At 38.8% G+C, this 25,293-nt stretch overlaps 1 protein-coding gene across 1 annotated transcript in view; it reads right to left on the bottom strand.

Annotated features, from left to right (window-relative positions):
• The window catches only part of auts2a (activator of transcription and developmental regulator AUTS2 a), a 327,408-nt gene that overhangs the window by 240,173 nt on the left and 61,942 nt on the right, over positions 1 to 25,293 (bottom strand). The window contains exon 3 of the mRNA XM_040150804.1: positions 2,305 to 2,517. Coding sequence (XP_040006738.1) covers positions 2,305 to 2,517 — 213 coding nt within the window. The remainder of the gene's footprint in view (positions 1 to 2,304; positions 2,518 to 25,293) is intronic.

The raw sequence follows: 25,293 nt of genomic DNA, 5'->3' as shown, positions 1-25,293 counted from the left end.
TTAAAAATAGCCTTTCAAAGCAGTTGGGACACCAATCCACATAACTAATGAGGGATCATCTATTCAGCAGCAGTGAGCAGCCACGGCATGAACATAGATACAACTGCTAAACTGCATGGTACAAAACATCTAGCCTTAATATTTGTCGCAGTATATGGTTATGAGGTTGCCTTAGAGTAGCGTAGGTAGTGAAGGTACCTCATATTTAAAATGTTCAAGAATTTTCTGAAATTTGTCAGAGGACCCTAAGAGTATGAAACTTAAATTCTAGCAGATTTGAAGCAAAATTTCTCTAAAAAACAAACAAGCAGATATTCGGCTAAATTTAGAAGTAAGCAAGGCCATCTAATCGAGTCCTTTTTTGTGCTACAATCTACAAATCTGTGAACAACAGGTCAAGGGCCGAACCAAAATCAAGAAATATCACCACACATAATTCTCCTATAAAACCACTATGGAGTCAACAGTGACTATTTAAGCAAATGCTGTGCCTGTGCCTTTGTGTTTCCCTCCTGTCTGCTTGTCCTGCAGCGACCCACACAAACATGTCCTTGAATATGCAGCTCAGGAAGACTATACCTGTACCAGAGATGGCAAAGCATAACCTCGGACTTTCTGCTGTGTATGTGTTTGTATAAACAGTAGGGAGTGCTGTAACAGATAGTCCTTGCTGGTGGAGATACAACACTGCATCAGTGTACCATTAATATTCATTAGTGACCTTGTCACCTCGATACACACAAAAATATGTTCAAGCATACACTGATATACACTCATACCCTTGAAGCTATATTCTACACTGACAGAGCATTTTGACCTTATTTCAGTGCACGCCCCAATGTATGTTAAAGTTTGTACAGCCTTAAACCTTGTAAGTGAAGGAATTTTTATGCATCAGCCAACTAAGCTCAAAGTGGCGCCTGAGCGGCCACGACGACTGAGGCGAGATGAAATGAGGCGAGACCTGGATGAAATGGTTCTAGTTAGTTGATACACTTTATTAAAAGCACTAACGTTTCGACATAAAGCCTGCTGATCTCATCTGTGCAGATCCTTAAAACTCTTCCTCTCATGAAATACAGAAAAGTGATCAGGATGGTCATGTGTTTCTGTATTCTGCTTTCCCTTTTTTACTTTATCAAAAATGAGTTTTGCTTGTTTGTAATCATTACAAAACAGCCTCTACATGGAGTGTGACTATGTACCAAACCTTTAGAACACTTAAAAAAATGTTAGACTGACTCACTCCCAAAACCAACAGCGGAACCAATGGCTATCATTAAACCAACACCACAGCTCTAAACACCATTAAGATGTAAACTTGCTACTACATTGGGAGGTTGCTACAGTGGAACCGTTCTCTTGGAATGGTTTAATTGACATATTCTACAGAGATCTCCAGCCTCATTTCTACTTATTGGTAATGCCTTAACAGAGATACAGTGCAAACATAACATCATATAATATGTATGTCAATATAGTGCCAATACGCTGTACATATACAAATAAATATAATATACAAGATACAAATGAAAAAAAACAATTACAGAAGTGATTCAGTTTTGTTGCAATTGACTTTGACTGATAGACTGGCTTTCATTAGACTTCACAACAACATACTGATTTAGTTTTAAACAACATCTAGGCCAGTCTCTGAGAAACTGTGAGAAACAAAGAAGCAAAGTAAGCAACAGCATTTTGAGTGTTTTACTGAGAAACTAAAAACTAGCTGCTACATTTTTATGAACAAACATCTCCAGCCACCCCATATCCACTCCCTGTGGATTGAACAATGAACTGTTCAAAAGCCCCTGCAGTGGCTTTTGTTAATGAATATAGGGTTTTTAAATATGTCCTGAATACAGATTTGATACAACGCACAAACTGTTGACACAAAGTGACCAATGAAGCAAAAGGAAGAAAATCAAGCTGCAGCATTATTTTAAACATTCTCGGAAGTCATTCAGTTGACAACTGACTTTTCTCAGCACTGAGAAAAGGTACAAGGTAATACAAGGTGCTGTGCTGAAGCCTTGTTACTGAAATTAAATTCAATTTCAGAGAAAACCACTCATAAATTTTAACGGACTACTCTATTAGCATTAGGATCTAATTTCCCCTCCATTTTTAGAATGCCTTAGCTGAAATGAAAGGATGTCTTAAAGGCTGCATCCATATACTGTATATCACAGCTCATAGCAAATATAATATTGGGCTTCATTTACCGTATACGATTTATTGCACATATGATAAGATTATTGTATCAATACTGTGCAATAGTACAATAAAATATCTTAAACTCACCATTGAGTGTTTCTTGTTCAGGTGTTTCTTCTTCCTCTTGCCTTGTGTGTGTGCCAGGCGGGGGTTGTTCTCCTGGTCTGAAGACTGGTGGTGGTGGTGAATGTTCTTGCAGGGCTCAAGGCTCAGGCCATTGGGGACCCTGGCAGGCTTTTTCTTGTGCAGGGGCCCTGCCTGGTTGTCTCTGCACTCCTGGGGCTTCAGTGTCATGTTCTTCTACAGAGGGAACAGAGAATTTTATTCTTATTATATTTGAAACAAAACAAACATTTGGTAAAACGCAGGTAATGTATTATTCAGCATGTATCAGCCATGCAGCTGGCTTTGAGGATCTTACAATCACACTGCACATCAATAGTCAAATCAATGATTCAATAGGTTTCAATACCTGAAAAAAGGTGATCATTGACATGTTTGAGCCAGTGAAAAAAAAGCTAAATATTGACTCATGAAAGCCCATTTTGACAAATAGCATCTCACTCCACTCTACATTAAGCAGTGCAGTGAATTTGTTCCAAATTGAGGGGCAATTCTGCAGAAAAACCTTAGGTACAGTGTAGTACCACTCGATTTTCTTATACAAAAATACAAAAAAAAAAAAAATTGTTCTTTGTTAGATTTTTTTTAACTTTTTACCGTTTTGCTTTTATTTGAAAGTACACAGAAAGGCCAACGGGAATAAAGAGGAAAGGAAGGAAAGAACAAAATGGGACTCCAGTGCTTCCAGGACTTTCAATGATTGAACGAAGTCCAGTTTTAGTAATTCCAACTGCTCAGAAGGGATATCATTGGACTCCACATGGACAATAATCTGGTCTCTGGTCTGGATGGTCCAGTATAATTAGTTCTACTGGCTATTTCCTCAACCCTGGTGCCAAGAAAGTAGCATATTTCCACTGTCTTCATCCTGACATTCCAGATTATGGAATCCCCTATAATCATAGTTTTGATGTGGGATTTCCTGAGAGCATTGTTGAGACGGACTATTAAACCCTGGACCACAAACTGTGGACCATGAACTGTGGTCCAAGGATCTGATCGATCAAGGGTAGAGCTGATTTCTCTGGATTATGAAGACAAACTGATACGATAAGGTACAACTCCAGCAGGGTATTTCCAAACAGATAGGGTTATACAGTTTGACAGGGCTAATCAATAGAACCACTCGTCTGCTGCTGAGACACTGTATAATGTATCACAGCCACAGGTGTAGTACTGCCGGAGCGCACTGAAAAGACACTCAGCAACCTTTTTTTCTTCAAGTGAGGAAATATGCTGTTCGCATAATCCAGTTGAAATTCATATACAATTAAGATCCAATCATCACTAAGGTGTATATCATGCAAGAGAGCCAATAAAAACAAATGGAATGGTCAAAGTTGTCATGTTGACATTGAAGGTATTGATTGATTCACAAAATCAACGCATGCACTGACAAGCATGCAAGAAGAAATTCCACTTTAAAAGTTACAGGTAGCTGTCGGTAGCCTTTTAGCGGGTCATTGAATTAAATTATTTTTTCCATCTAGCTAATGTGAACTAGTAAAGATGAACAAGCAGCAAAACATCCTTTCATTCATTATTCACTCTTCTGATGGTTTCTTTATTTGTGATGAATTTTCAGTAAGAACATTAGAAAACCAGCCTATTAAACTAGGACAGCTTGTGCTGCATCCACAATGTCTGCAGAAAAGGGAAGCTTGCTCAGGGACGTTTTCATCACCTAGCCTATTAGACGAGCTTGACCTCTCCCTGCACTGCAACTTTTCCTCAGAAGGGATGTTTCGAATGCAGCTTCATTTGCTTGGCACAAGTAAATTAAATTATTCAAAACACAAACTACTTGGCTTCATTCGCCTATATTGCTTAATGCCACGCTAATTACAACCTAAAACATCCATGTAGTAGGTTGTAATTAGCGTGGCACACTACACTACTTAGCTAGATGTGTGGCTGACTGACGTGTAATATTCTCAACATGATGAAACTATACATTCAATCAGTCTGACATTTAATCGTGTGCTCAGTTATACTTGAATAATGTATGTAAAGTTACCACCGTAGGATCAGTGTTTACATAACCTTCAAAACAAGCCACAACTTAACCGTGTGCGTCCACACATGCGCAGGCATCAAAGGCGCGGTATTTAAACATCTGAAGGGGTGGCCTATTTGCTCCGTTGTAGACCAAAGAGCCGTTGGTGTTAAATCCCGAGGGAGCGGGTGGAAAGTAACCAAGCACATTTACTCAAGTAATGTTAGGTACAATTTTGAGGTACTTTACTTAAGCATTAACATTTCATGTTACTTTATACTTCTACTTCATTACTTTTCAGAGGCAATTATTGCACTTTTTACTCCACTACGTTTATCAAATAGCTATTATTACTAGTAAACATTGAAGTTGAAAGTGTTACATCCAAAATATATGACAAGTTATAAAATATGATGCATTGCTATAGCTAAAACTACCCCACAGTACACAACACAGAGTAATTAAAATTATCTTTACTTCAACTTTCAAAAACACTCTGCTGCCAAATGAGACCTTTTACTTTTGATACTTTAAGTACATTATGCTGCTAATACTTCTCTATTTTTAACTAAGTAAATTTTGGAATTGAATGCTTGTAGTAGTACTTTTAAATGTAGTGGAGTCATTTTACCTTAAGGTATTGCTGATTTGACTTAAGTAAAGACCTGAACATGTCTTCTGCCGATGACCCTCTCACATTTGCCTCCTGCATACTGGACATCTCTCTCAACTCTGTTTCACCTCAGTTTGACGAAAAAAAATGGTCTCACTCCAGGAACATCTTTAGGAGTGGTTTACATTTGTTCCGGAGTACTTGAGCTGGACGTACTAGTCCACAAAACGGTGCATCAGTCCAGGATTTATCCCACAGCCCAGAGAAACAACTGTTTGCCTCAGAGTTGGTGTACAGTGCATAAGAGTAGTGAAATCAAGGCAGATTTTCCACATAATATTGGTGAGAACAAAATCCACATCTCAAGTACCAGCACTGATGGACCACCTTGAAGGAATCTTAGCGTGCCTGTAGAGAATTACTTCACCAGTGTTACAGATATGTAGTGCTGTCAGAAGGATGAATTTGATGACTGTACGACCGGCACTGACTCACTAAACCATTTGTAAAGGCCCCTTCATTCACACACAGAAAAACAAGCGCATGCATCAACTAATCTTGTTTGCCTTTTCCGCCCACACTCATCCAAGGCAAATAATGCAACATGACATGCATTGTCAGTGCACAGAATAAGTGACAAAGTTATGATGGGACTGAGAGAGGTTCCATTGTGCCAGCCTTCTGCATGCTTCTAAGCCTCCAAACCAACTGATTGCCTGGAATAAATTATGCACAATATGTTTTGCCTGCTCACCGGACAATAGCAAGACAAATTCCTTATTTCAGCACCTTATGCCACTGAAAGGCAATTAATTGCTCAATATGGCTCACTCTCCACTGGCTTTCATTACTGTGATTGTCTGGCAGTGTACAAAGTGATCACACTGTGGCATTTAGTAGCAATGCATGTCTGCAGGTATCCTTATGACAGGTAGCTACCGTATTCTAATTCACTGTATTTATTTTTCCAAGTTTTTTTTTATTTTTACAAAGATCGTAAATCGTATCATACCCATAAAAATAAAAACTTGTTCATTTCAAACATCCTGATATCAATGTTGTATTTTCAGACGTAATTGATTTACTTAACAACTAGCCCCACTATAAAATGTGTTTTGCTTATTGTTACTTCACTTTGATCTTCATTGTGCAGAACTGTGTTTGTCCAGAGTTTGACACTAGAGGGCTGTTTTCACATCCTCTGAGGAAGGTGTCCAGTTTCTCCATGTCCATTTTAACTCTATTAGTTGAAAAATATTTGCATATTCATAAAATCTGGATTTTCTAATGAGGTTGAAGGAGAAGATTTCATTTTAAGAGAGACTATTTGAACTTTCATTTGGAAAAACCATAAGAGACAAATGATTACTCAAAACAAAGTATTTTTACATGTCTGCAAACATATCTTTACCTTACACTTTTACTTTGTCAGATAGCAGACATGCAGATATACTTATAAACTGGATCTGGACACTTTTCAAAGTTGTAAACTATCTAATGCCAGGAGCTGCCTGCAGTGGATTAATAGAAGTATTGCACTGCATGCAATTTCCTGCTGAATATTCCAAAGCTACTCATTAACAATTCATATTGAGCAGAATTGTGGAGAGGCTCCTCCAGAGCATCCACCCTGCTTTGTCTGTAGCTTGCAATAAATGTGGAACACAAAGTCTGTGCTGGTACTTTTACAACGAGGGAGAGGGTGAATGAAACAATGGAAAGCTGTGCTTGCCAAAAAAATAAATGCAGTTTAAAGATAATAATCTGAAATGAGTCAGTGCATAAAGATGACGAATTGAAGTGACAGAGTGCAGCCAACAGATGATTTCGGGGGGGGGGGGCAAGTTAATGCTTTTAACTCTTCAAATCATCTTTTTGTTTGGTTGTTTGGCTTCTGCTTTTTCTTTCAATTTTGTTAAAGAAATAGTAAAAACACCTGCCAACTTTGAGTAAAGAAATTGGCACAATTGTACAATAACTTGTCATAGTTCTGTTTCGGAATGTATTTGATAATGCTTTTGACTGAGTCCCTGAGACAACCATCATCTCTTTTCTTCATTTTTTTTTTTTTTAGGTAATTTAATCTTATGTAACACATTTTTATCCTCATTGGTTTGGTTGGTACTTCTTTTTCTCTTTGTCTTGTCTTGTGTTTGAACACTACTCTGGAGACCCCCCCCCACACACACACACACAAAGACCCCCACCCCCACCCTGTGCTTGAACACTCTGAACTTATTGTCTACAGGAGTTGATTTAACAAGCTGGAACTTCTCTGGTCTCTCACAGCCTGCTGACATTTGAGCCACCACACAGGCAGGCCATTGAAAGGCTGATCAAAGAGTCTGATCAACTTGTCTTACTGAGACAATTTAATGAGTTTACAAAAACTAGGCTCCCAGCAGAGACAAAACGAGAGAGGGATGGATGGTGGCAGAAAACAGGAACAGACAGAGATAGTGAGAGACGGAGAGGCAGAGAGAGCACTCAAACGCACCAGAGGCTTAATGACTCTGGCGTCCCACGATACTTCTGCATACAGCACCAACCTCAAAGTACATCTGCACTCCTTCTGTCTGTCTCTGTCTCTCACACACACACACAGAAACACATGTGTCTCAAACCTCTACACAACAACAGACAATGGAAACAATAATTGGAGATCTAATGAATGCTAATAAAGTATTATAAGTACAATCTCTCCTTGTGGGGTACTATAGGACAACAGCCCATATTAGCTTCATTTACCTAGCTAAGTTGAGCAGTGAAATGTCATCCTTTAGGGAGTCCTTGACCTGATTAACACATTTTCAGTGGCTGTGAAATAGCATTAAGAAAGCTTAAGTGTCCGGTGTAAAAAAAATTGCTGGGTGATTCACTGTTGCTGTTTGTGGTGTTATGCGGTCACTGGCCCAGCCCCTTCTCCGAACCTTAGGCTGGTGTTGTAGGCGCTATATTAGAGTGTGTACATAATACTGATTATAAGATCTGCTACATATTTACATTACTTTACATTAACATACGCATGTCAGGTTTTTATGTTTGTAGCTATACACTTCGCATTTATCTATTTATTGTGACTCTATCCTCAGAGCACTCATCAGTACATACAAAAAATCTTAGCAAGAGTGCCTTTGAAAAATACCCTTTTTTTTTGCAGAGACAATGATGACTGTAGAGACGTCATTTAAACTGATCCATTATTGTGACTGGCGCTGAGGGAAGAGGTTTAAAAACACATTTGGCTAGGTTCTGATAGCCAATTAATATTCAAAATACTAAAATGAGTCACAAGACTCTCATTATTCAAGCCTCTGAAAAATGGAAGCCCCTGTAAGCAAAGATAGGGTGGCTGACAACAGTAAAAACAAATACAGTGATAATTTAAAATCAGTTAAGTGAAAAGAGAAAAATAAAATATTTGAAAAGTTTAATGAAACAATTTGGATTGTTTGTTTGTTGGATTTGGATCATTTTGTGATGTAGATGGAGTATACTGATGTTTATAGTGCCATTAGCTCCCAGTACAGTTCATTGACTAGGTTGAAGAACAGAAATAAAGCATTACTTTTAATATGTTGGGAATACACACTGCAACATACTCCAAATTTACAACTGGATTGTTAGTAAACATTTGAAAGAGAGAGGTGAGACGATTTGTCCATCAACAGAAGATTAATTATTTTGATAATCTATTATTCATTTTTCAGTCAACATTCACCAGTTCCTGCTTTTCAATCATGATGATTAGCTGCTTTCACCAACTTTTCAAACTGGGGAGATAAATACGTTGTCCAACTTTTAACTAAATCAAAAAAAAATAAAAATCTGTATTTCAGTGTTTATTATTACCTTTCACTGTGGATGTTGCTGCCCCAATTTACCAGAAGGGCAGCAAAGGAAGAAGATCGTTATTACTGATAAGATTGAAACACAATATTCCACCTTTGTACTTTGTTTGAGTGCATGATTGTGCTTACTTTTGCATACTCTTTTTATGGGATTTAATATGCCAGGCCAACCTGACATGGCCAAAATACATAGTAAGTAAAAACACATGACAGTTCCAAAGTGATGACACAGCAACACATGGAAAATAGAGCATGTATTACAAGGACTAAATCAATTATTTCGTTATGATGAATAACCTACTGTCTCACTATCAGTTATGTTCCACATGGCTCTCTACTGAATATTTTTTAAGATTAAAGACAGGTGGAATAACAATTCAGCACTGAGGTCAGACAGAAAAGTACCGTTTGACCAGCCTTGGCAGAAAAGTGTAGCACTGCTTTATGGATTTTAACAACTAGTAGAATAATTCTAAATCCAACTCTTTGTGTCAAAACAAAGAACTTCTGACAAACACTTCTTTATTTCTTTTCTTTTTTTGAAATAAGGACAATACTACATCGAGAGCAACACCTATCTGTCCATAGAGCTGTATACCAGCTTCTGAGCATTGGCCAGTGCTGGCATCCACAATGCACCTGACCAACCTGGACAAACCCACTGCCCAATGTGTCTGTGGAAAACAATGTTGAAATCACACGCTCCAATTCAGAACATGTGAAGAATTAAACCCTCCAACAACTACATGGATATCCATGTAAACTTCAGCACTGGTCTTCTCACTGAGCCTTTAGTTTAGGCAACTCAAGTAAGTGTTTCTTCTTCAAGCAACCAGGAGAAGGGAATGAGAAACACAGAGCAGTTTGAGGAGGAGTACTTCCCTGCAAGAATGAGAAAAAAGTAGTGAGAGAAGAGAGTTGCAGGGAAAGAGCAAGGTCCTACTAAAAAATCCCTCAGCAGTCCATCCAGCATGTTGACCAGCAGCACAGAAAATTCAGACCCAAGAGCTGCTTGAGATAATAGCAGCTCCTGAATAGACAGACAAAAAGAACAGAAAGTTAAAGGGTAGACGACAGAATCTCACACAAAAAAAACTTTTATTAATTTTGGTGATAGAACTAAGCATTCATGTTGACTTTTGACCACATTCGTTCTGATAAAAATAGCGTTGGTGAACAATTAATAGTGGTGAATAAAAACAGGGCAGTACACGAGGAATTAAAGGTGAACACAAAACAGAAAATCTGCTGAGAACCAACATAACACTCCAGCTGCATTTACAGCCAATTTTTCCTAAGTACTAGAAGTGAGCAAGGCACAATTTGTATGCTTGTAAATTTGAATAAATGAATTACAGCATTTTAGCAGCTATTTTGAATATAGAAATGTTAAAGTGTGAGTTTACATTATACCGGCTAAACATTAGCATGCTAGCATTGTCATTGTAAGAATGTTAGCATGCTGACAGTCCTATTTAGCGTAAACCACTGCTGTGCCCAAGTACAACCTCACAGAGCTGCAAGACCAGCTGTAGACTCTTAGTGCTGTTTCACTGTATTCATCCAATTCATGACCGATATCATCCTTAGATGATGGCAAATATTCTGACACAGCATTAGATCTGCCCTGCAATCCAAAAGGTGTCTGATTTTTTTGCTTCCAAAGGTGACATGGACTTTCTTTGTCTCTTTACTGTACACCAATGTCTGTTTACCAGATCAGCAATAGTTCATCAGCACTGATGGATCAGTGAATGTAGCCCACCATAAACCACACCCCACACCAGGTGCCATTAACTATTTATTAAACTAGTTCCCTCAAAAATCTGTGATCTGATGGTATACTGCTGGATTTGGTGAATATAGCAAGAAGAGAGTAATAGTAATTAGTTCTTTAATCCACATAGAGTACTTAAATAAAATCAGTTTGAAAATTATAATTAGGAACATTTATATAATCTTACTCAGGGATGATGGTGTCTTGCTTTGGCTGAGCCACTAGGAATGGTTTACAGGTAATTCCCTAAATCCCCTCAACTATAAAACCATTAAACTAATGGAGGGTGAGAAAGTGAGAGCACTGCAGCATCATTTGGAGAAGACAGATTCATATAATGTCTTTGTACACTACTACACTCTACAGTAAGAGACAGGCTGTAAACACGTAGCAGCCTAGACCTAAAGCAAAACTTCGAACCTGAAGCTCTTCTTAGCTCAGTTCTTCCTTCCCAAAACCACAGTCCAACAGTCTGTCTACTTTCTGCAGGGTCTCAGAATAGATGCAGGTGCTCACACAAAAATGCAAACGTGCACACACAGCTGCTGAGCATTTTCAGATGCTGATGAGCCAATGTCTGCACTATACGCAGAGGCAAGATGGGGGGAGTAGAGCTTTTCAGGTAGGCACTAAATTATTCCCCTGACAGCTATAACCATCTACAAGATGTTTGTTCACCTGCATTAGTTCCCTTCCTCTTCATGATAGCACTCACACAACAATAGTGGGGCCTGACAAAATACTGTCCACTTAAAAAGGCGCACACGCAAACACACACACATACCCACCTCTCACGTACAGACAGACAAAGACACCCAGCCAATTTCCTGGTGCTAATCTCATGATAGCAGAGATTTTTTTCCATTTGAGTCAGAAGGGTACGTGAAAAAACGGCAAGGGGATATCCTGTGTATGACGATCTGATTTCCTGGTTGTGTCTGGCTCTTCAAAAAACACTGATTTTCTCTCTGGGAGCGCAGACAGGGGCGAGGGGAGCAGGGGTAATGGTAGCTCTCAGCAACCAGGTTCCATTTGTATCTTTCAGTCTTATCATCAGGCATCCTGAGAGAAACACAACAACTGATTTGCCCGAGTAGAACAAAGCAGCCTGGCACACACATATCGTATCAAAGACAGTGATCCGATGGCTGCATTGTGGCCACAATTGTCAGACTTGGAAAATGACACATGTCCAGAGTGACAATGTAAAACCAGGCCTGTCATAGTAGGCGAGAGGCTGGAATGACTCCTACAGATACTGTTGCTAAAAGTAGCTTTCAACGTCTTACTATGGACCAAACTCAACAGATCTGTGTTCATATGAGTTTGTATTTGTGGCACTGCATACCGTGTACTTGCTTGTAATGTGTTTCTAGTAAGCATCCTAAGAGGAATGAAATTAGGCCTTCTGCAGAGACGCCAGTACAGCACAGGACTTAATGAAAAACAAACATATTCAGCATGAGCCACAAGAACCCACAACATTTACCCTTATTAAATAAACATGAGGAGCAGAGATACAGCCTGTCAGCCTGGCTTTTTTCATGTTAATCACCGAGTAAGCAGAGCAGGCAGAGTGGCCCTTTAATGGGCGCGGAAAGAAGTATACCAATAGTGTTAGTGTTGCTGTGTTACTAAATCAGAGCACTGAATGTTTTGTGAAACCCTATAGAAGAATATTGCAGACATGTACATCAGCTGGAAGTTGTCTGTTGTGTTCAGAAGAATATGAATAAATGGATTTCATTGTAGAGCAAACAAAAGCAAGATAACATGCGCACTAGCCATGTGGTGACAACCTGAATAAGCAAAGCATACTGCGAAACAAGATGAAGTGCAGACGTTCCTGATCAAATGACAACAAACAACAAAGAGGAAAATAATGCTGCGCTGAAAATGATCCCAGCCCAGCATTGTGGGATGGATTTCGCCGTTTGAAGTTGCCCTTGTTGGCTTAAATAATTACACCTAATTGCTGACAGATGTAAAGGCAAATGAACCATTTGCTTAAACAGGCAGACGGATTGCTTTCGGTGACTGCACTTGGTCAGTCTGGGTTATTGGATTCTGCCATTCACCATTACTAAAAAAAACCTCACTTTCTGCAAAATGGGCCAATTGGGTTAGCTTTCTACCGCTGACGACTCGCACGTTTATAAAAAAAAAATCGTCTGGGTATAACGAGAGTTTTCCATGATCAGTAAAAGAATTCATAGGAGGAAATTACACTTTCAATATATAAATATTTGAGTTAAAATCTACAGTATTAGATACTTCTTACAAGCTTAAAAGCAGTTTGAAATCTTAGCTGATCATTAAAACAAATATACTACTGGCTATTCTCAAAAGTGTAATTACTAGAGATGACCCAAGCTAATCTCCAAGATCATTACTGTGACCAATCAAGGTATTTTTTATTGGTCAGTATTTAATATGTGAAGCTCAGTCCATTTATATTCTGTTGTCTACTGCAATGCATTGTGCTCCAGGTATACCAGCTGTCAGAAGTATCCCTTTCACAGCTCTACTAAAGATATTAGAACCTATTTCTAAGGTAGAGTAACCCCAGCTTGAACCACAAACATTTTAACAATTTCTATTACACCGTAAAAAATGTATGTTTGGTGATAAAACTCTAAACGGGACTCTTTTTTGCGATTTGATTATAAAGTGGTATGGAAAATCCATGTCACAGTGAAAAAATTCAGTTATTAAAGACAAAAAGCTACATAGTTTAAAATGTTTTTCATCTAATTATGACAGCAAAAGCATACATAAAAATGAAATACATATAACAATGTGTATTATGTTTCACTTTATTTCTTTGTGATTTGTTTTTATTTTAGCATTTTAATTCTTTTATACTCCTTGCCTATATAATTCATGCAGTTGTGCACAGAAGCTGAGGGCAAGAAGAGCTGTGTTCAATACTATACGACTATCTTGATACAAGGAATCTATTGTCCACCATTAAATGTGCCTAAAGCTATGCTGAGCGACAAGCATTGGGATAATTCTCTTTGGATGCTTGCAAAGCCATTTTTGTTTGAGGAGTGAGCTTAGAAAACATGCTGCCGCCTTAAATGAGTCTGTGCTAAGATACTGCTGATACTGCTGGGCCAGTATATCACAGTGATATGTTGAGATGCATTAAATCTTATTATCTACAAGTTGATTTGATTCAATTCAATTCAATTCAATTTTATTTATATAGCGCCAAATCATCACAGAGGTTATCTCAGGGCACTTTTCATGTAGAGCAGGTCTAGACCGGACTCTTTATAGAGATCAATTGTTCTTTTCCCTGAGGTGACAGCTGATAACTTGAGAACACCATTACACCCATCACAAATCAATTTAACATAAAGAACTTCAAATGAAACTCAATCAGCCACCTGTAGTGATTTACATTTCTTGTTAAAGCACTCAAACATATGTAGATGAGCTGGCAACTCTCTAAAAAAAAAAAAAAAAATCTCTCAGAGAAAGTGGCATGTCTGATGCATCACCAGCAAAAACATATTTAACAGTACAATAAATCCCACACTGCAAATTTTCTTCCTACAATGTACTGCCTCCAACTACAAACATGTACCAGAAATAAGCATGCTGTGCCATGTTTGCAACCAGATTTAGGATACAGCCAGCAGCACTGGCACCCTCACGCTCATGCCAAACGCACAGAACACTGAAATAATACCACCCACAATGCTGCTTGTTTCCAACTAATTTACAAATTGACAAGCTCTCCCGACAGTGACAGAAAATCTGCTCAGTTCAAAAACTGAGTTTGGGAAGAAGTGAAGCAGTGGAGACTGATTCACTTGAAAACTCCAGTAAAGGCTTTTGAGAGTGAAGCCAAGGGTCTTAAGAGCTGGAAGGAAGATGACAAAGAGCTGCTAGCAGAAAACGGTGGTATTCATGACCGAGTGAGGGTAGCATATAATGAAAGACGAGTGGTGGTATGCTGAGAGCAGTAGCAGAGTAGGCACCACTATTACCTGAACTGAGCCTGCTTTAACTGGGGATCAAACTGTCAGGTCAGAGGCAGTCAGCAGGCTTGTTAGTGAATATAATATAATTCATTATATGAAGTGTACTTACAATAGCTTTGTTTCAAAAATTAAATGTATATGACACTGAAAATGGTTTAAAACATGGACTCTACTCATGTATTTAACCCAGACATTTGACAAGAAAATCTTAACTCAAGGTCCACTTCCATGCCTATTACCAAGATTTTAACTGCATCTCAGGGTTTTTGTTAGTGGATGGAGGTTGATAAGACATCACTCACAATCAATATACTGCTCACTGACTCTGTTCAGGTTGCATCACGAAGCAGCAAGTAACAGCAGCAATGGCATGACTGTGATGTAAGCACAGGATGCAGCATGAAGGCTTGGAGAATGTTAAATTATTCTCCCTGTTTAACTGAAAAGTAAGGTGAGATGCAAGCAGCACAGATGTCACCACGGTTGGACAAATTAATAGAAACACCTGTCTGTATAACACAATTCAATTCAAGGACACCACAAATAGCAGCCTCCAAGATGGCCATAATGTTGAATTGGCACCTCTCTGAAACAGCTTCAATACAAACTAAACATTTTAATCTTCATAAAGGAAGGAATTAGTGCACGACTGCTGTATTAGACTGCATTTTAGCTGGGTGTACCTAATAAACTGCCAACTGAATATAAAACATAAGAAAAACAAAAAGGGTTTCAGAAATAACCACTTTAACCTTCAGAGAAGTTTAATGAACAACATAATACCTCAAGTCATATACATCATATCAACTGCCTCATGAAGAGTGGGTAAAGAGAGCGATACTGACTTCTATCCTCTCAGAAGTTTACCAAGTCCATTTGCTGTTGGCTGCTGTTTAAAAACGCTTTTTTTGTGTGTGTGTTCTGTGCACACTGGAGCCAGAACAACCACCGCAGAAGAGGAAAACGGCCCTCTCCTGGGATTTTGGGAGAAGGGAAACAGAATTGCTTGATTTTGCTCAGGCTGTGGCTTTGTAGCAACAGCTCTCACTCCCTGTTATTTCTCTCTTTTCCCCTCCACCTCTGTGATTCACAGCAGAAAATTGACTCAGGGAGGGAGTGAATTGTGGGTGATGCTGAAGCCTTCCTGTCCTCAATATGCTTCTCTCCAGCTCGGTGCCAAAACCAGACTGCTGTCGGGCACTGAAGCAGTGGTTTTCTGAAAGAGAAACTTGTAGCAGTTGGTTTAATTCGCTCTTTTTTTCTCCCCATACTACACTGGTTTTCAGTTAATGGCATCTGAACAAAAGAGCTCCCCTCCAAGGGCTCTCCAGCCAACGAATGGTTGTTAGATTAGCCTAGCAGGCTTACACAATAGGCTCCAGCCTCAGCAAATGTAACAGTCACTTCTTCATGCTCAGACCACCAAGCAGGAGGCGACTGACTCTCTTCGTATGATCACACCTTAGGTTAACTTGAAACATTTTGTTTTAATCCATATGGAGGTGCTATTGAAAACTGAGCATGTGGGCACCTTGATAGAGTCAACATGCAGAAAAAAAGACGATGGTTAAATCCCCATGTCTTTGCATTCCCTGCTATCATTCCTCCACTCTGCAGACCAATGACGTGATGTTTCTTTTGGGACGCCATGGCTTCAGACAGAATGGGGGAGGTTGCTTAGCAACTGGGTTCAGAAAGAAGATCATTAAATTGCTCTGATACTCATTCAGTCCTTCGTTATGTATCTGAAAACTTGTTGCTCCAACCAGCAGTGAATAAGAAGCTTTCCCAGATGAACTCGGGTGTCTCAAATGTGCAGCGTAGCATCAAGAAGGTAGTGATGATAACTCAGGTCATTCAAAATAATTCATGCAGCAACAATAACAAATGTATATGTCAACTGAGTGACTGAGTGGATTACAGGTAATGGGTGGGCTGAAAATCCCACTTGCCAACTCTTGTCCAAGTAAAATAGAACTTAATTACTTTGTTTTTCATGTATTCATCATTCAAAACTGTTAAGAGAAAATTTCAATCTTTCATTTCACAGCAGTTCAGACATTTTCATTTGCTTACTGTAGTTTACTGTAGAGCATTTCACCTGCCTTTGTGATTTTATATCAAGTATTCAGACATTTGCCTTTACTGAGATAATAAATCATTATCCCTAACCATAAAAGCATAGCATTCTCACTGAAAGAAAGCATGAATGTTATCAGCCAATCAAGCATATATTAGTAAATAAATATGATAATAATCAAATAGGATAAGTGAAACCATCAGTCAGAATCCAAAATACAAATACTGTACTGTACACTTCATGCCATATTTACAGTCTCAACGTCATTTGAGGCGAAAATTTCATTTTACCTATATGTCACTTAGTCCCAGGATAAAGATTGAGATACATGTAAAGTGCATTCAGAAAGACACAGTGGATATTTTACAAGTACCTCAACAAATAAAATCTAATCTTGTGGGGAACACTGGAAGCAGTTTCAATGGAAAGAACTATACACAGAGCATTCACAAAGTATTCAGACCCCTCTACTTTTTTCACATTTTGTTATGTTGCACCCTTATGCTGAAATCATTTTTTCCCTCATCAGTCTACACTCAATACCTCATAATGACAAAGTGAAAACAGAATTTTTGAAATTTTTTCAAAATGTATTAATATCACATGGACATAAGTATTCAGACCCTTTGCTATGACACTTGAAATTCATCTCAGGTGCCTCCCATTTCTCTTGATCATCTCCGAGATGTTTCTACACTTTGATTGGAGTCCACCTGTGGTAAATTCAAGTGACTGGACAGGATTTGGAAAAGCACACACTTGTCTATATAAGGTCTCACAGCTGACAATGCATATCAGACTAAAAACCAAGCCATGAGGTTGAAGGAACTGCCTGCAGAGCTCAGAGACAGGATTGTGACAAGGCACCGATCTGGGGAAGGCTACAAAAAAATTGGTCAATGGTCACTCTGGCTGAGCTCCGGAGATCCTGTGTGGAGATGGGAAAAACTTCCAGGAGGACAACCATCACTGCAACACTCCACCAATTTGGGCTTTATGCCAGAGTGGAAAGACGGACACCTCTCCTCAGTGAAAGACACATGAAAGCTGATTGAAGTTTGCAAAAAAGCACCGAAAGGACTCTCAAACTGTGACAACAAACAAGATTCTCTGGTCTGATGGAACCAAGATCGAACTTTTTCAATAAGCATAATGTCTGGAGGAAACCACTCAGCCAAGACAATGCAGGAGGGGCTTAGTGACAACTCTGTGAATGTCCTTGAGTGGCCCTGTCAGAGCCCTGACTTGAACCACATCGAATATCTCTGGAGAGACCTGAGAGACCTGCTTGAGAGGATCTGCTGAGAAAAATGGCAGAAAATCCCCAAATCCAGGTGTGCAAAGCTTGTGGCGTCATACCCAAGAAGACTTGAGGCTAAACAGAGTAAAGGGTCTGAATACTTATGTCAATGTAATATTTCAGTTTTTCCTTTTTAATAAACTTGCAAAAATTTCAAAAATTATTTTTTCACTTTTTCATTATGAGGTATTGAGTGTAGATTTATGGGGGAAAAGGCGAATGTAAGCTATTTTAGCATAAGGCTGCAACATAACAAAATGTGAAAAAAGTAGAGGGGTCTGAATACTTTCTGACTTCTCTGTGTATAGTTCTTTCCATTGAAACTGCTTTCAGTGTTCCCCACAAGATTAGATTTTATTTGTTGCGGTGCTTGTAAAATATCCACTGTGTCTGCGTCTTCTAACGTAATAACGGAGAATGTCTCTCTCTCTCTGTGTTTCTTGGCAGAACAGCTGCAATTGTCTGTAGACCATTCTTGCAAACACAAACAGGTACAGTAGGGGTCGAGGGAGGGGAGACTGTCCACTAGGTTATCGATCGTGGATGGCGTCGTTCTCTCTGACAGATAAAAAAATTAAAAATTAAAAATTCTAAAATGGGTCATCAAATATACTTTGGTGGCCGTTAATGTACCTGGGCTCCCTGCCCAAGTAAAGTCTATGTGTGGGAAACACTGGCATTGCACAAACACAGCTTACCTCATCTCAGTCTGCCAAATCAATGGAGCACACTGTGTTTGTGCACACAGAGCTCTATTTCCTGCCTCTATAAAATGCCTCTGTGAGCAGAGGCTGTTGCTCACCAGAGAGTCGACACCTGCACTATTTATAGCCCACGGACATTAAGGCTAACAGTGTAACAAGAGACCACAGACTTGCCCCTCCAGTGGTAATTAGAAACCAAGTGAAAACTCACCATCTCCACAGTGGAAGAGAAAGACAGTGCCAGAAAAGACATGGGGGATGAGCCAGAACACACTTCCAGACCTCTTCAGCTAGTTTCACATTACTGATCTCTTATGAGTCAAGCGAAATCCACGTACTTTTTTGGATTTAGAGCCTTTGCTGTGTGTTAGTTAAGCTTGTGTAATGATTACCATTTCCATGCAAACATTTTCATTTATGTCCTCAACTGTCTAATGCAGCCCATTATTGTACTTGCTTTAAGCTGTGCGTAAAGAATACTTGGCAAGGCAATAAGCTCTACTATTTGCTACAGCTTACTATGCAATAAAAAGAAAAACTAATTAAGACCCTTTAGATGAAGTTGACACAGTACACTGCCGGTTACACCTACAATTTGGGCAATGACTGATTTTCAAGATGAGCATTATTGCTAAATGAAAAGTCCACAGAGATGATGCTGTAGTCTGTGGGAGTTCAGGACTTGAACACTAAACCCACATTTTTGAGTAATTTATGTTTACAGTCGCTTTCTTTATACTATCAACTGATCCTGGTCCCATTTTATAATTTACTTTACATTACAATAGAAGTTGTTTTTCTTTTCCTGAGCAAATCAAACAATTCTTTCCACTTCAACCCAAAAAAATCTAAGAACAAGACTAGGTCAAAACATAAGGGCTGGACCGCCCTTAATCATTTTGCTTCTCTCCTACTCTCTGCTCACATATACAGTATTTTAATACAGCAAAATTCCCCATAAAGCTGATCTCATTTACATGTTTTTCTGTTTCTGTTGTCAGACAATGGAACAACTATTAAATAGTAACTCAATAACGGCCTATTTAGATGACATGTTAACCAGCAGTCGCTTCAAAGCCATTTCCATGCTGCTGCTCTGCTCTGCTAAAATCTTGATCTTATAACCACGACGTTGTCTGACAAAATCACCAAACACATAAGTTAAGGACAGTGGCTGTGCTGTGGTTTCAGCTATATTTACTTCTAAAATGATCACTCAGCTGCTATGCGGTGAATTGAATGAGACACACAGAGAGGTGTGCCTGCGGAGGGAAAGCTACAGAAAGTTGCAAAGGTTTGTCCAAAACGTCCGATGAGATCTGTCACTAGGTGCTTTTGTGAAAAAAAATTGCTAAAAGGGTGTGAAATGTAGGTAAATCTCATAATAAAGGTGCTAAGTTGGCAATACTGCCTGTACACGCCCACCTTATGATGCAATAGAAAATGTTTGTGCCAATTAATTTCGTGTTTATAGGACTGGCCCCACTGTTGTGCTCCAGCTAAAAATCTATGAAGCTTTCTGGTACACCGCGGCCGTAAACTACAAGGCAACATAACGTCCTGCTGCATCTACTGAAGCCTCGCTAATCTAAGCTAGCAGTTCAAACAACCATCTGGGCCATCATTGAAGGTGGACACTTAGGGGAACTAAAGTGGCTGTCACTGCTCTCAATATTAGCCAGTTAAAAAAAAAAAAAAAAAAAAAGACGCTTAGCGTCATGCAAGTGAAACACAAGCTGTCTCCAGCCAGTATAGACATTAAAACATACATACTTACATACTGTGTGTAACTACAGATATAGTGGAAAGCTGGATCAACGATCTGACAGAGCTATGAGGAGAGTCAGAGTGTCAGTGGATGCCGGGTAACCGTGGGGGCCAAGTTGAAGGGCTGCATCTAAGTTTGGATGCTTTTTCTGAATTTGCGAATGGAGCATAATCAGGCCAAAATGGGGTTTTAAGTTGCTCTTTAAAGAGACTGGATTGGAATGAGACAAATCTGAAAAAAAAAGTCTGTTTACTCCTTTCATTTGAGTCTTATTATCTAAATTCAAAGGATACAAGCCAATTAAGTCAGAGTTAGGATAAATTTAAAAAAAGTCTTAGAAGAAAAGAACTTTAGTTTTCTTGTGTGTGGAAACTGATTTGAGATACTGAGTGCTGAAAAACCTCAACTGGTCTGTGATCCCATTCTCTCCAAATTACCCATTTGTCAAGTCTATGCATATTCATGATCGAAAACACACACACAATCAAAGTATATGCCATTATACAGCATGCCTTTAATACAAGTAGAACAGGACTAGAGGTACGGGTGGGTTGGAGCTGGTGTTGAGATACATGAGATGAGCTGAATGAAGGCGAGGACTAGCTTACAGGATTATGAGATTTCTGTACTGAGTGAGGATAATGTGTTTGGGAAAATGAGAAATGGGAGAAGACAAGGTCTGTCTTCACTGGCTGAATGGGATAAGAGGCATGGCAATGGCTTGGAGGTTACACATCAGCATGTGTGCTATGTGAAAGAGGTCAGTTGATTCTACAAAGCTCTCCTGCCAAAAGAACATCAGGGTGCTGATTCAAGAATTAGGGACGAATTCTATCATGTATAAGTCAAAACCTGGGATAAATTGGCAATTTGTTTTTAAACTCTTCATTTGACAAGAATGTTGTGCTTCAAGTCTTTGGAATACAACCCCACACAAACATATTGGGCATTCATGATCTGTAAGAATTATGTGGACAGACTGGAATTGTTTTAACATTAAGTGCTTATCAATCTTTTTAAGGTCTGGCATTGAGATCTGAGGTCAAATGTAACTAGCATGTACCTGTCACCACTAGTACTGAAGTCTGTAGCAATCAGCTGTTTGGCACCTGACTGTATGTGACTCATGTCTAACTTTAAAACTCAGACAAAAGGTCACTTGAACACACATGCACAGAGATGTTTGCCAGGAAGACAGTTTTTAATTGATTCCCTCAATTAACCTCATACAGTATTTTAATTAAATTCTATTCTGGACTGGCTGCGTTAAAATCTTTTAAATTATTATCCCGCTGTACTCCTTATGCCATACTTCATCTTTTCTTTATCAACTAGATTAAATATAACCTTGCCACAAATCACAAATGAGACTATATGAAAGCTCCCACACTGACTTTCTCTCACTATCCATCTGCATAAACATGAACTCAGTTGAGAAGAGAAACAGGCTTGAAAATTCTCATTAGTATCAATTAAACAAGCTGTGAAAATATAATACATCAACATGGTCACTGATGGTTTACTTACACCAAAGGTGGAATAAAAAAAATAATAAATCAATTTTTCTGACAGCAGTACAGAGTGGAAAACACCTGTCTGACTGTGATCCAGATGTAACAGGAAGGTAAAGAGGGACTTACAAACAGGCAATAGGAGCAAGCATCTGTTGATCCAAGAGTGATAATGATATGACTCATCTTTTGTGTTAAGAACGCGCCAGAGTAATTAGGAGCATGCTTCAGTCAGTTTGTACGCAGCTCAACTGAAGTGCCTTCATTTCCCCATTAAGTGACAAGCTCGTTGATTTATTAGCACAGACAAGTGTTGTCCAACAGTGTCATAAACAAAGCTGAGTTTATTGGCCACTGATTTTCTACACGTCCTACTCTTGAGAACAACATAGGCAACTGACAAGTGAAATCCAGCTGAGAGAAACTCATGCATGCTTTCATTACTGCCTCATCCTGCTGGATACAAGCTAAGAGTTACAATACAGCCCTATATGATCATTAAACATATGGCGGAAAATACTACACAACTATTCACATGCACCGCAAAGACACACCAGCGTGTTTGCCACCCATCTCTGCAGAGGGTGGCATTTACTGTCTGCTGTGTTATTTCTCAATGATAACTGAAGGCCACAATCAAGCAACCTTCAACTTTCTCCTTCTCCATATGATAAGTCGGTCTGAAAGTTACAGCCCTTCCGCAGACCATCTGCCTGCTTTCACACCTTTTTTATTGAATCCAGCACTTCTGAAATATGAAAAATCCTAGTCACTTATCAACTGCTCCCAAAGCACAAGTAAACAAGGGAGGTAGAAAGACAAAATTACATTTCTTTTATAATGAACGTGAAGAAACCCTGTCTGTTTTTTTGTGCTAAAGTCTGGGTCAAGATTTTCTCTATTACTAAAGTTGCTTGTGGGGTGGGTAATCTAAGTTAATATAAAAGGCAGACAGTGCATATAAGTGTTTTTTGTGCACTTTTGCTGACTTCTGCCATCACAGAAAACAGGACGAAAGAATGGTGCAATTTAGCTTTTGTTTTGCCCACTTTCTACTTCTGTTAGTGATTTCCCCAAATCTCTTTCAGCATCCAGACGAGAACATGTCCTAAAAATATCCGAGCATTTTAGCTGAAGGTGGACAAAGCAATAACAACAATACAGATGTTAGACATCAATGAATTTTTTGCTTTATCAATGTTGATTTCACTTTGAGATTACTAGCCTGAGCGGCTGTTGCTCTGACAAACTGCTCAACATTGATGTGGTAGAAAGCTGATTTTTTTTTAAACTACATAATTTCACCAAGGATGGACCCCTGCAGGGGCCTATCGGGCACAGGCCCAAGGATCCAATTGGTCAGGGGTTCCCTAAAACCCCAAAGCCTCTGAAGTCAGTCAGTTGCAAAGTCACAGCCTTAGTCAAAAGTTCCCAGAAAACATATTGTTGCTCAAGAATCTTTGAAATTAAGTATTTGGGTTTTTCTGATGTTTCTGTTAAACACCCCCCCCATAATACCAATGAACAGTGCAAACAGTAAACCCACATTAAAATTATTTTAAAATATTTAAATCTTTGACCAAAAAAACTAACCTTTACTAACCCCTAGTAAATGAGAGTTTTTTTCTTTGTGGAAGAAAATTAAGCAGAAATCTGAATTGTGTGAAAGCCACTTGAATCAAAAAGTGCAAAGTTAAAAAAAAAAAAAAAAAAAACACTGGCCCACAATATTTAATCACACAATTACCACCATTTTATCATTTTAATAAGGTTTAATCAATTACCATCAGGTGTTTGAAAATAGTTCAACAGAATCACTTCACAGCAGCTGTTCACCAAGGCTTACAGGAGCAATATGAATATGCAATACATTCAAACTATGCTTGCAAATTACTATGATGATCCACCGTTACTGCTTGGTATTCACCACCTACACTTTTCCATCCACTCCTCCTACTCCCTCCTAATTAATCTTAATAAATGTTACTTCCCAAGGTGGTGAAAAGGATTATAAATCGGACATCAAAAGTAATTTTAGGTTGTTCATGTAAGGCAACATCATTTGAGTTTTTTTGAGTTTTTAATCAAACTAGAAAACGCAAATTAATCTGTAAAGTTTAATATTGCACTCCTCTTTATGTCCTTATTAGATTCGATTAGAAGCAAAAGAAGAAAATAACTATCCATTTGCCTAATCTATTTCTTTGGGAGAGTTTTGAGATTGTGTCAAAGCGAAAATAGCTGAAAATAAGTTTAATATCAAAGGAAGTTCACGTTGGGATTTTCTGTCTTTGAACTGATTTGACAGCAAGCTGTAACTGTGTACTGTAATCGCTTAAGTACTTTGTTTGTTAAAGGGGAACTTTACTGCTTTTACATGCAGAGATCAGTTTACTTGTGACAAGAATTACAACTCAACCTGTGAAAACTGGTAATGTCACAGAATTGCCTTCTTTGGCTCTGGAGGGAGCTTTCTATAGTTTGTGAAAATAATTAAACTTCAGCTTCAAACTTTTAGCAGAATTCCTGTGTTATAAACTTGGGCCGTGGAGATAGAAAGGTGCAGGCATTTACCATGCAGGGGCAAAAGATGCTATTGAGTTGCATTATGGGAAATGAAGGATCCAATGTTTTTGGACAGTGACCAATACTAAGAACTAAGTCAGGATATCTTGGCCACTGTTGCATCCGTTCTAGCTTTTTTATAGGAAAGGTCCAACTAATTAGGGATACATGCTTACTTGCTTTCTTCTGAGTAAGCATTAGATTAGAATTTGAATACCACTCTCATGTCTATGGTAAATAAAATGCTACAAACAGGAGAAAGTAAACATAGCTTAGCATAAAGACTGGAATTAGGGTCAAACAGCCTGGCTCTGTCCAAAGTTGAAAAAAGAAAATCCACCTACCAGCACATCTAAAGCCCACTAACATATGCCATTACTGGCTTTTTTGTAAGTCATGAAACCCCCTCTATAATACTGCCTTTACGCAATATCAGCAGAATGGGAAGAACAGGTAATATGCGTTAATCCGCCTTGGGACTGTTCATGTATTATTCCAAAGTGGTTAGTCATTGTGCTAACCTTATAGTCACACAAGACAACAGCCTAAATTAGCTTCTTTTGTTGTGTTACCTATTTTCAGCAGTTTGTTGCCAAGTGAAACCAGATACAACAGTCTATATCTCCTAGCAGAATCAATTATACTGGTGTTTATATTGGATTTCATTTGGATGTTACTGCCAGCACAGAAGCATTTGCAGCCATACTGCCAACAGTTTGTTGACTTGTCTGTAGCTCTTTTTACCAAGTGAGACATATCATCAAGTCAGAAATTCCCGATATTTCCGGCTTGG

The sequence above is a fragment of the Xiphias gladius genome, chromosome 17 (assembly GCF_016859285.1).
Source record: "Xiphias gladius isolate SHS-SW01 ecotype Sanya breed wild chromosome 17, ASM1685928v1, whole genome shotgun sequence".
NCBI classification, from domain to species: Eukaryota; Metazoa; Chordata; class Actinopteri; order Istiophoriformes; family Xiphiidae; genus Xiphias; species Xiphias gladius.
Note: the sequence above shows the minus strand (reverse complement) of the source record. Positions and strands in the feature narration are given on the sequence as shown.